At 37.5% G+C, this 13,381-nt stretch overlaps 1 protein-coding gene across 3 annotated transcripts in view; it reads right to left on the minus strand.

Moving 5' to 3' along the window:
- The window catches only part of PLD1 (phospholipase D1), a 149,895-nt gene that overhangs the window by 23,324 nt on the left and 113,190 nt on the right, over positions 1–13,381 (minus strand). For all 3 annotated transcript variants that reach the window (XM_042456831.1, XM_042456829.1, XM_042456830.1), the window contains 3 exons: positions 11,253–11,366; positions 5,169–5,218; positions 4,010–4,144 (listed from right to left, as the gene is read on the minus strand). In XM_042456831.1, coding sequence (XP_042312765.1) covers positions 4,010–4,144; positions 5,169–5,218; positions 11,253–11,366 — 299 coding nt within the window. The remainder of the gene's footprint in view (positions 1–4,009; positions 4,145–5,168; positions 5,219–11,252; positions 11,367–13,381) is intronic.

Raw genomic sequence — 13,381 nt, forward strand, 5'->3', positions numbered from 1 at the left:
AGTCTAGCATGAATGCTTGTGCCTACAGAGTTAGGAGTAAGGGCGTGCATCCTCATAGCGCACTGATTATCTGTGGTCATTTGGTTAGGATGACGTGAAGAGGTCATTTCCTATCTCCTCCACTCTATAAAGATTAAGAGTTTTACAACTCCTTGTTCTAAGTTATCTTCTCTTTCCACCATCATTCAAGATGGATGCATTACGCGCATGCATAAGGGTCCGTCTGGGATTCTTGTATTAAGTATAGTTTTAACCCTTACCTATCTATCCTGTTTTTCAGCAGTCAGATATCACAGTTGGGGCATGCACTACTGCTGCCACTTAATATATAAATATCAAATTAATCCACTACCAATTTTTTAAATATATAATATCCACGATATCCTGACTTTGTTACTTCTCGTATAAGAACTATGAAGAGAAGAGAGTTAAAACGCGAAATAAGGAAATGAAATAGTTTCTAATCACGAGGATATTAGCGTATAGAACATTTTAGAGATTTTTATAACAAATTATATACAAAGAAACAAGAGCAAGGATTCAGATTAAAAGACTTTTTGAAAGAAGGGGAACTCTTTAAAATTAACGAGATACAAAGGGTAAGTTTAGACGCAGAAATTACACAAGAAGAAGTGTACAAAGCGATAGAAAAGAATAAAAATGGCAAATCATCAGGCCCAAATGGCTTTCCGATAGAATTTTACAAAGTTTTAAAAGAAGAACTAAAAGAACTTTTATGGCTAGTTATGAATAATATTTTAAATGGGAAGTTACCAGAGACATGGAAGGAATCTGAAATAATATCATTACCAAAAGAGGATAAAGATACATTAGAGGCATCAAATTATAGACCGATTTCACTACTCAATTTGGATTATAAAATATTTGCAACGATGATAGCTCAGAGACTTAAAAACTGTTTGGAAGGTATGACAGATGTAGACCAATGTGGATTTCTCCCAAAAAGATACATGAAAGATAACATGAGATGTATATTAAATATTTTGGAATATTATGAAAGACATAACGATAAAACATTAGGTTTGATATTTGTGGACATGGAAAAAGCTTTTGATTCGGTCGATTGGATAGCCCTGACAGAAATTATAGAAAACATTAATACTGGACCAAAATATAGAAATTGGATATCACAAATTTATACAAATCAAAAAGTGAGAATTAATAACCAATTGTTATTGAAAAGGGCATGAGAGAGGGTTGCCCCCTGTCCCCATTGCTGTTTTTATTAATGATGGAAATTTTGTTAAATAGAATAAAAAATAATGAAATAATACAAGGAATGAAAATAAAACAATTTCAATATAAAATTCGTGCATTTGCGGATGATGTGGTGATAAATCTGGAAGACCCACAAAATAATATATTAACATTAATGGATATAATTGATGAATTTGGAGAATACACAGGATGTAAAATTAACAGAGATAAATCAGCAATATTAACAAAGAATATGAAAAAGGAAGAGGAGATATGGCTACAAGAAAAAACAGAAATTAAAATAAATAAAATAAATAAAGTATTTGGGAATATGGATATCAAAAAACCTCAATTAATTATTTGAAAACCATTACACAAAGTTGTGGGGTGAAGTTAAAAAAGATCTAATGAATTGGAAAAAAATTCAATTATCCTTTTTAGGTAGGATTGTGGCAATAAAAATGTCAATACTCCCAAAAATTATTATTTTTATTTCAAATGACCCCTATTATAAATCCAAACAAACCATTCAAAATCTGGGAAAGAGATAGATCATATTTCATATGGCAAAACAAAAGGCCAAGAATTAGACTAAAATTACTTCAAGATGCCAGAGAGAGAGGTGGCTTGGCTCTTCCAAATTTGCAGCTATATGCAGAGGCATGTAGTCTTATGTGGATAAAAGATTGGATGCAATTAGAAGGTTATTAGAATTGGAAGGAGAAGGACTAAGTTTTGGTTTTCATGCATATTTAGTATACGATAAGGAAAAAGCTAATCAAATAATTAATAATCACTGTGTGAGAAGAAATTTATTGAAAGTCTGGAACAAATATAAAAGGAATATTATTCATAAACTTCCCATGTGGTTATCGCCCCACAAAGCAATATATAGGAAAGAAATGATTAGGCGAGAAAAATGGTTCAAATATAATGAATTGACCAAGAAAAATGTGGGTAAAATAAAAATAAAAACACAAGAAGAATTGGAACAAATAGGATTTGATATGGGGTGTTTCGCCCATAGATGGATTTATGAGAGAATGATGAAGGATCTAAAAGAATATGGAGATGAGGAAGATAAGACAGAATTGGAAATATTATTAATTAATGATCAAGAAAAGCTGATTGGGAAACTCTATAAGAAATTATTGGAACTGGAGATGGAAGATGAAATTATTAAAGATATTATGGTTAAATGGGCTAGATATCTCGGTCATAATACAGTATACAGTTATAGATCAATGGGAACATATTTGGACAAAAGGACTGAAATATACCGCTTCACAAAATATAAAAGAAAATTGGTTTAAAATGTCCTGTCGCTGGTATCTAACTCCAGAGAGGCTAGCCACAATTTACAAAAATAAAAATAATAAGTGTTGGAAATGTGGGGAGACAACAGGAACATTTATACACTGTTGGTGGAATTGCAAAAAAGTAAAAAGTTTTTGGAAACAAATCAGAGAAGTAATTTGTGAAATATTGCATATCAAATTAGAACTAAAACCAGAAAGCTTGCTATTGGGAATATTTGATAGTGAGATTGAAATAAAATATGGAAAACAATTGTTCTATATGACAGCAATAGCAAGAATATTATTAGCACAAAAATGGAAGACAAAAGAGTTCCCAAAGAAAGAGGAGTGGGTATCAAAACTAATGGAGATAATAGAAATAGATAAATTGACTCAAATATTAAGGGATAAATCTATGGGGAATCTCTCAGGAAAAATTGAAGAGGAATGGTGTTTAATAATAATAATAATAATAGGATTTATTTATATGCCGCCCAATCACTGGGAATCCAGGCGGCTTATAACAGAGGGGTAATAGATGGTTCCCTGTCCTCAGGCTTACAATCTAAAGGGAATGGTGAGGGGGGAGGGGATCAGGTCCAGCATTCTTCTCTTCCTCTAAGCCCTGGACCAAGGCAGATGGACTGGAGGGAGGGCTCTTTTTCTTAATCAAGGACAGGCCCAATGGCGTTGGGCCTGTCCTTTCGCTCCCTCTAGGGCCAGAAGATGACAGTTGGAAGGAGGGAGGGGAGGGCTTAGTGTTTGAATATATGAGGAAGCAATGGGGGAAATTATTTTTATAGGATAATGGTGTCTGAAATAGATAATTTGATAGACAGAACTGATTTGTAGTTAATATAATTATATGCTGAATAAGCGTAGCATTCGTAATGGAAAAAAAGATGTAGGTACAGTAAAAACTGAATAGAAGAATAATGGTAATAATATTGGAAAAATAATAGAATAGGTGAGATTAATAGGATATGTATAAGAGATGTATAAGAAATACATAAAATAATAGATTAAGCAAAGAGGATGGAAGTCACAGGGTTAAATGTAAACGGGGTGTAATTTATATGTTGTTATTGTGGGTATGTTGGTTTATTGTCTTTGGTACGTTTTGTGTATGTATGGGTGATGGTGGTGGATGGGATATATGTGTATACAATTTAATTAAAAATTATATTAAAAAGAGAATATAGAAGGAGTTCATCCACACTTCTAATGTAAGAATGTTCAGACAGATCATGTTCTAGGGCTGAACCTTCACAAATCCGTTGGTGAATTGTGACTTGGTTATTTAACAATTATAGAATCATAGAGTTATAAGGGACCACAAGACCTATCTAACCCAAACTCTTGCCATATAGGAACACACAACTCCTGAGATATGACCAACCAACCTCTGTGCAAAGATCTCCAGAGAAGGAGAATCCCCCATCCTCTGAGACAGTCCACTGTTCTCTCTCTTACCAAACAACCTTCGTACTTACCAATTATGACTGTGTTGTCATCAACAATCATCAGTTTGCTGTGAACATAGATCAACTCTGTGACAAGCTTTCCTTCTAGCTCAGCGTGGTTTCGAAGTCCACAGAAGGAAATGTAGTTAATCCATTGGTCTCCCACTGAAGAACATCATGGGATGGGTAAATGAGAGGGGAAAGAATGTTTTTGGAATTAATAAGAAGCTGATCAGGAAAATAATTTACTAGATGGTAGATTTCAGTGAAACATCTTGCTGGTTCAACAAGGAACCCAATTACTTAGCAGTTGATGAGGTCTTTGTCTTGGAACTGGGCAGTTTCTTCTCTATCCTTTAATAATTTTTTATCTTTATGCTAGACTTGGACTGGACAGACCTTTGAGTAGAAGGCATTTTTAAATACAGGACTGCCCTCTGATAGGTCTTCTCATTGAACACATTTTAAAACAGAGGACTGCCCTCAGGAAAGCAGGACATAATGGCTGATATCCCACATCAGGGGTATATTGCATAAATATCTACATGTGGCTCAATCTTTGATTACACTATGTAATTCTGGTATTGAATGGTAATGTTGTACAATGGAATGCACAACAGAAGACACATGGACAATAACATTCACAACTGAAGGACTGCTGTTGGAAATTTCAGCAGGCCAGAGAAATGTGTATTGGTCAAGAATGGACATCTGCATGTGCAGTGACACTGCATGTGGACCTCCATTTCCATAACCATCAACACTGCACATCATACAAAGATGTCCAAGTGTTCCATAGGGAAACTTACACATGCTTATGACAGCAATGGGATTCTGGCCATGGGCACCCTATTTACAACCCAGATTTCTCCCCATTCTTAATACTAACTCACATTAACTAGACTAGAGTAGGGGAAGCAAGAAGAATAATTCACTTTCAGCTTCATCCAAAGGGATGCTGAGAACAGCTGCTATATTGTTTTTGTCTGACACCCAGATGTTGTTTTACTAGTTTGTTTTCTTTACTCTGAAGATCTTCTTGACATAATTGAGGCCTCCTGTGCTCCTAGTTATACAGTCATGCAATTATGCGCTGGCTAACGTGTGCTTTATAGCATATCAATCAAGGTTTAGTATCCTCAAAGCCCAACAGTACAAAGCACACAGCGAGGTGAGGCAAAGCACTTACTTTCTGCTTTCAGCTGTCCCAGAATCGAATTATCTCCTCTGCACATAGTCCTGGAAGAATTAAGGCCACAATTAAAGTCAGAAAACAACAGCAATTGAATGAGTTTACAAGGATGGAGCTAATTAAAATTGCCAGATACATTCATCTGTAAAATAAAGAGGAGGGAGAAACAAGGGAAGATAACAGGTTCAGAAGCAACAGCAACATTGAGAGAAGGAGAAAAATGCCCAATGATCTTGATTTTGGACGCAAAACAGTGAAACCATACCTACAGTGGAAGTCGGCTTTTGTTCTGAACAGGCAGGCATAAGCAACTGGAAGCCTAAAGTGTGCATGTAGCCCTTAGCCTAATTTTAAAAAAAACTTTGCAAAGTGATTAGTTAAAGTCTCTGCAAGAATGATCTGTTCTTTCTCTAGCAGCCCACTAAACGGGAAGGAAGAAGAAAAGAGAAAAAAATGTGGCAGAGGGGGAAGGAAGAAGGAGTGAGAGTGTAAAAGGACATAGTTGGCATAGGATGGCATATATCGCATTGGAAGATGAGCAAGTAAATGCACCTCTGGTGTTGTCGGTGATGTTACTGACCCCTGTAATTGGCCCTGTAATTTTGCTCCCAGAGCAGACATGGAGACAGAATTGGCATCTGGGTTTGTGGAAGAGTCTTGTCCCTGTATTACCATCTATATTCATCCTTTAATAAGTGAACAGTTGTTTAAGATTTGGAAGTTATCGGTAGGCCAATAAAGGTCTGCCTCCCATAGTTTATGAGAGAGGGCTGTTTTACTCTCCAGCTCATTGATGATGCATCTAAGTGGTCTCAGCAGAGAGAAGAAGTAGCAGAAAAAATGTTGGGGGGGGGGAGCGGACTTGAAGCTGTATGGGGAAGGCATATCTCTGGGGAAGGAGTATCCAGAGTTGATTCCTTGAAAGAGTCCTTTGCCTTTCTCACTTCTCTTGGAATGGATCCATCCTCACTGGGAGAAAAGTGGGAAGCTGACTGCATCCCTCTCTGCTCCAGCAAAGAAGGATTGAGAGTCCCATTTCACCAGGGAGAAGCTGTTGCCTTTGCATTTGGTCACTTGAAAGCAGCATCTCAGCATCTGGCCGAGCAGTGACTGAGAAACTTCTTGCCCATGTCAGCCTTGTGGTAAAGGTTGGAAGAGGCAAAAGGCTTTTTGGTCACTGACCGCTGCTCGGTTCCCAAGGGTACAAAATGAGCAGCAACTGATTTTGATTTGATTTTGCAGCAGAACAATTGACCTAACATCAAGTAATAGGTGTTGGGAGAGTGCCTAAGAAAAGAGGAAGACCACTTTATGGATGGATAATGCAATCAATGAAATCAGATCTTAAAATGATTGTTAAATTTAGAGTGCTCTTCTTCAAGGGATCTTCATAAATCAAAGCAGACTTGGTGGCAATTAACAACAACAAATGTGAGGACCCAATCTGGCTCCCTTAAGATCACACTTTTCAACGAGATGTAAATCTAGAAACGAGACAGCCCATGAGCTCTATTGCCTTTCATCCCACTTCTTTAGGTGATTTTACCTTAAATGCAGCCCATCAGATGAACATAGCCTTCAGCACTGTTGTTGAGTCCCCCTAATATTACCCGAACCTCCATTATTAACTCTTCTCTCTCTCTTTTGTTACAAAAATGGGCCTCATACTCTTAGAGGACACAGAGACAATTTGGCCATGTCTATGAATCCATTGATGTTGTGTAATTTGATTTATGAATAAATTGTTTATGAATTAATTTATCCTTGAATTGATTGATTCAATATCTCTGATGTATATATACATGAGTATAAACAGTTTGCTGTGGCATTACCCTTGCTATGGGCCTGTTATCATTTTAAAGAATTGTTTTTGAAGCTTGACCTTATTGTTATTAATTACATTGTCCTTTCTATGTAGCTTTTGATGATTTTTATGTATGTTGAATTGACAATTTTGATGTATATATACAATTGTAGAAACAGTTTGTGTTATATACAGGATCCCCCATACTATGCCTGGATGCATATATGTTATAGTTCATTATGGTAGTTTATTTCTGATTTGTAAATTCAGAGTATGAACAGAATTCAGTGTATGAACAGAACTGGGCTGTAAAGTATAGGAAGACACTGTTGGCCAAATTGGGTTTTTTTAAGGTTTAACAACGGATCCAGAGCACCTCTCCTTGCTTCCACAGATTGCAACTACAGCTGTTCAAAACCTGGCAATTGCCCATCCCATCTTAAAACAAATAGGTGTCTAGATTAGCTTCTTATTGAGGTTGCTTGCAAATGTGCATCTGTTTATTAATGCGGAAACCAACCAAGAGTCCACTTCTGCAATGTATCTGTCTCTGAGTCAAAGTGGGCTTGGGTGGAACTAGGTAGGAGGATGGTCAAGGAAGTGCCAAAAGTCTACAATCCTGCCTCGAGCATCCCTTACTACTCCCTATAACACGTACTTATTGAAGTATGTGGTGCATTATCAGTTGGGGAAATACACAATGTTATGATATTTGTGTATAAGGAGAAGATTCTCACCTCTCACTGTGCAATCTGGGCATTTCAGGACAGATTAAAGGAAGCACTTTTTCATACATCTGTCTAATCAATTATTGTGAACTCTGACTGGTAGTGTATCTCAGCTCTCCTGGAGATGCCAGTACAGAGCCAGAGTGCACAAATGTTATTATTCTGGACTACAAGTCCCAGAATCCCCCTGCCAGCATTCCTCCTTTTTCTTCTTCTTTATTCTGTCTTCTAGTCCAGAGAAGTAGCTTTTGCAAGCTCTGGCCCTAACATAAGTTTGAGGAATGGAACAGAGAAAGATCTCCCCTCACCAGTCTCCTCATTAAAAAAACACAGATTTTTACTACTCCCTTCACACAGCCAAACATGGTTTGTTAACCCAAAATTATGCCTCATGCCCAGGATGCAAGAGGACCCAGGTTCATATCTTAGAGAACCTCTGCCTGCAGGAGGCTGTCTTTCAGAAGGGATTGTTGTTCTGTAGTAGAGCCATGAATCTGCAGGCAGAAGGTCCCCAGCTGACAACCTTGGCTCTCCACTTCAAAGACCCTGGTGTTGGGAAAAGTTATCCTCTGTGAAACACTAGGGATCCACTGGTGGTCAGAGTAGACAATGTTGATTCTGTGTTGACTGCTACCATCCATGTCAGTGGGATGGCAAATCCACTTCAAGTTTTAGTCTAAAGGAACTATCAAAGATAGTTGAAATACTGTTCCTAAAATCCAGTTTAAGCACCTCAGATCACTCCTTGAAAGTACAAACGTATCCTACACATCAAAGCCACCAGCTTTACTTGGCTGGGCTAAATAAGACAAATGGATTGTATAAGTCTCAGCTCATTCTGTTTCTAAACTACTGTGTCTGTATGCAACCCTAAGCAATGTGAGTCATGCAAGAAAATTTCCAGACATCAAATGGCTCACTGAGGGGATTCACATTGTTTGGGTTGCTCTTGAAGAGACCCTAAAGAATTAATCATACCTATGACTCACTGTTATGACACATTTGCATGTTGCAAGCATTGCTCACAGGACTCACCCCACATCTGCCAAACCTTGGTATGCGAATCAGGCAACAGAAAGCAGCTGTTTAGGGAATCAGTATTCATTAACGTGCTTTTAATTTATTATCTACATGCCTTTTATTAAGATACCTAAATATTCTAAAGACATCAGACTCCATCTGATTTTGCAATCTAAACAGGCTCAACTCTTGTCAGTACTTGGATGGGAGACTACCAATGAATACCAGGTACTGTAGGCTGTAAAGAAGGAACTGGCAAAACCACCTCTGTGTATTTCTTGCCTAAGAAAACCCTATGAAATTCATGGGGCCACCATAATTCGATAGGCAATTTAAAGGCACATACATGCACACACATGCCTTTTATTTCTTCTTTCTTTTCTCTCTCTCTCTCTCTCTGTGTGTGTGTGTGTGTGTGTGTGTGTCTGTCTGTCTGTCTGTCTGTCTGTCTGTTAGGGGCAGGAAGTCTGGTATCTATAAATGAAAGTGTGGCATTCAAGAGAAAATTGGAAAATGAGAGAAGAAAGCTTAATTAAAAAGTCAATGAGGAAATGTTTCCCTTGAGATTTTCTTGGAAAGGCACAACACAAAAATCTGTACTCCCTCTGCTGGCTATTTGACAGAAATATGCATTGAGGTTATTGTTCTCTAGTGAACTCTGCCTATGATGATTTTATTTAGCTTAACCGGTTTAATATGTAGTTTTAATCTTACACTGTTTAATCTTGTTTTAAGGGGGGCATTATGGATATATGGATGTATTTTAACCTGTTGTAAGCTGCTTTGATTGCCTGGCAAAAAGCAGGATAGAAATAAAATTTTTATTTTTATTTATTATTTATTATTCTCAAGGTGTGAAAGAAGAATGCTAGCACCAGATTGGGAGAAAGAAGTCTTGGGGTATTGGGCCAGGACAGAATGTACTGAAGGCTCTTCAAATGTTTTGGTAACTTATTATAAAATGTAATCAGACAAAAAACAACAATAAAACACACAGCTATTTTTGTAAAAGCTTGTTACAGTCCACAATCCTTGCCCTTCTAGCTGTATCATTTTCATTAGTAACACATTAGATCACATAACAGCAACAGTCATTTAAAGTTAAAAGCCAGGATTCAAAGAACTGTATGGCGTATCTCTTTGTGTCCTAAAGGAAGGGAGCCATATTGCTTCTAAAAGTTATTTTTGAACCACAACTCCCAGAGTTCCCTGGACAACATGACTCTTAGTTAAGTTGGTCAGAGGATTCCAAGGTTTGTCATGCAAAAAGAAGAAGAAAAGCATTTTTCAAAGTTCTGCATAGGGTTTGTTTCTGAAAAAGTTCTCTTGTTAAACATTCACACTAGGCATGCACAAACCATTGGATGTGTGTCTGAATAAGGGCCTACATTAGTAGAAATATAAATCTTTGCTTATTTCATTCTCACATGCAAGAGCAAAGAATTTCAAAAACTTTCTTCTTGCTGGGTGAGATTACAAGAGGTATTGTGCTTTTAATTTTGATCATGAAAGCATTTGTGCAAAATACACAGTTTTCTGTGCAAAGTTCTCTGCACAAACTTTTTTGGCACATTTTTCTTTTTGCAAAAAGCGCCAAAATGTGAAAAAAACTTATGCCAGTTGACTTTTTTTTTTTTTTTTTGGACAAGGTGTCTGATGTGTAAAATCACCTTCTCCCATTGAGGACAAGAAAACGTTCAAGTCTTCTTTGCATTCCTAGTATTAGTGCCTGGCATCCCAAGGCTAGATGGAGACTCAGTGGGTCCTACGACTGATGCGTTTATTGGGTTTTTTTTTTTTTTTACAAATTCCCACACACAGGCATGCACACACAGACATACATGCGCATGAACAGTACTATCCCCAGGTGATTTCCATCTTCATTTGTTGAAAATACTGTCTCAAGCTACTGCCACACTGTAGAATTAATGAAGTGTGACACTCAGTTAATTGTCATGGCACCACCCTATGGAATCCTGGGATTTGCTGTTTGTTGTGGCACCAGAGCTCTCTGAAAGAGAAAGCTAAATATTTTACAGAATTACACATCCCAGTATTCCATAGTATTAAGCCATGGCAGTTAAAGCGGTGTCACACTGCATTAATTACGTGGTGTAGATGCAGCCTCAGAAGTTGAGTGCCCTTCATGGCTGTGTACTGGGAAAAAACGATGTGTTTTCAGCTTAGTGTGCCCTACATAATTCAATTTCTGGTGTACTGGGGAGGGGAGTCATAACTAGCACATAGAGCTGCTGGTGCGCATGATAGCAAGTCCTCAGCTCCCCACTCCATGAAACCTGTACAAAGGAATTCCCCCAGACAGCACTTTGCCAAGGGTCCCTTCAGTTATGGTGGTGACCCTTTTGATTCAGAGGCAAAGTTTCAATCAGAGATTCCTTTTGCTTGTGAAATTTCACAGAACACTTGAACAGATGTCAGTTGAGTGCTGCCCAGAACCCTTACCACAGTGTACCATGTCCATACCACATGTGGCTGGAAATAAATGCTAGTGTAGAGTATCCAAGATACCTGTAGTTAAAGTGCATGATTGCTTGCAGTGCATTTCCTCCTCCTGTTGAAATATCACCTTCAAATCCTGGCAGCAGAGGGATCACTACGTAGACCCGATAACGTTTATTTTCCCTAATAGAAAAGTACAGAATAAGTGAGCCAACCTTTACAAAATTATTTTCTGAGAAAGAAAGACAGAAAGAAAAGAAAATCAATTCAGAAAATAATAGAGCTCAGTTTATAATTTCAAAGTTTCCTAAACTCTGCCTGCCTTTTATCTTCTCTCTCTCTCTCTCTCTCTCTCTCTCACACACACACACACACACACACATAAATTGTGCTAAGAATTGTTTGCCAAATCTGGTAGGTATATGTATGTGCAGTTTTTTTCAGTGATCCCTGTCTAGTTTTCTGTAACTTAACACTACCCAGATGTGTTTTACTACAATGTTCATCCAGTATCAACAGGATATTTTCATTCAAGGGCCCTTTCACACAATACAGTTATCTACAAGACAGACACATCAGGAATATCATTCAAACAAACAACAAACAAGCTTTAGTTATTTACCGCTTCATACCACCTAAGCAGTGTCTAAGCAGTTTACAACTGTAAGCTAATTTGCCCCCAACAAACTGGGTACTCATTTTAGTGACCTCAGAAGGATGCAAGTTTGAGTCAAGCTTCAGACCTTTTGCTGGTCTTGAACTTGCAACCCTACTACTGCATTTAACAACTGCGCCACCACGGCTCTATACTATCAACCAGGGCACCATGGGTTGCTGTCATACCATACAGTTATAGTGCTATGATTTCACTTTAACTGCCATGGCAACATCATGTGGAATCTTGGGGTCTGTGGTTTGTTGGGGCAATAGAGCTCACTGGCTATAAATTCCAAGTACTCCTCTGTAAACTGCAAATTCAGGATACCATAGGATGGCACTATGACAACTAAAGTAAAATCAGAGTCCTATATCAGTGGAGTGTCAAAGGGTTCTTGCTCTCTATGGATTGTTCCCAAACTCAGGAAAAGCAAGAATAGAATACAGAGTGACTGATCACTCAAGAATGAATTATCATTCATGAAAAGACCAGCACAGAATTCATAGAAGAGACTTTGTTCAGTTTCAGCTGGCAAATAAAAAGGCATTGCAAACATTATTTTCCCTTTTAATACATTTTTTTTTAAAATTCTGGTCAACAGATGATGATCATGCAGGGCAGCCAAATTCTGTAGTTTCATCTTCAGAGATGTCTTTCAGTTCCTCTAATTAAACAAACAATTAAACTTTTGCCAGATAATTATATCTTACCTATTTAAAATTCATATAGAGACTGGCTTTCCTGATACTGTATTCATAATATAATTTAGGGCTGTTACAAAAAACAATTCAAGAAGTAGAAATAACCACTAGATGGCGGGCACCCTATATCTGGGATAAAATTACTGAAAAAGCAGACAACTACTGATTCTACCACAAGCAAAAAAAATAATTTTTTTAGCAATTGTTTCTTTACTTAACAAATGGCTAGGTTCAAAATAATAGTGCCATCTTTTACCACAAAGCTACTACTGAAATAATTCCAGATTAAATCATTCCAGATTACCTCTGATCTGCATTATGATTAGATGTCACAAGGTGATAGGGAAGATAACTTACACAGGTAGTGGACAGAACGCAATGAAGAGAATGCTGTTTTAGCTGCTTACTTATATTAATGGTGCCTGCTAGTTGTGCCATTAGAGAAAAACATTGAACTGTATGGAAAAAGGCTTTTCAGGCATCCAAAGTTACATTTAATATTGTGCCTTGTAAACTGTAGTTCTCAAAAAACTTACAATGCAATATTCACAAAGGCTGGGAATGGCTTCATTCTGTTCTGAGATATTACCACTGATGGAAAAGAGAGAGGGAGGGAGAGAGGGAGGGAGGGAGGAAGGAAGGGAGGAAGGAAGGGAGGAAGGAAGGAAAAGAAAAAACAAGGGGGAATGGGGGGTCTTTACTAATCTTTGAGATTAGTAGAGAGAAGCAGATTTATTCAATGGGCCATTTTCTAAAACTAAATTAAGTCATGATGTCTCAATTCTCTAAAAGTACGTCATTTTTTCTATGTGTTGCAGTAGAAATGAACTTCCACTAAC

Source organism: Sceloporus undulatus, chromosome 3, assembly GCF_019175285.1.
Source record: "Sceloporus undulatus isolate JIND9_A2432 ecotype Alabama chromosome 3, SceUnd_v1.1, whole genome shotgun sequence".
Taxonomy (NCBI): Eukaryota; Metazoa; Chordata; class Lepidosauria; order Squamata; family Phrynosomatidae; genus Sceloporus; species Sceloporus undulatus.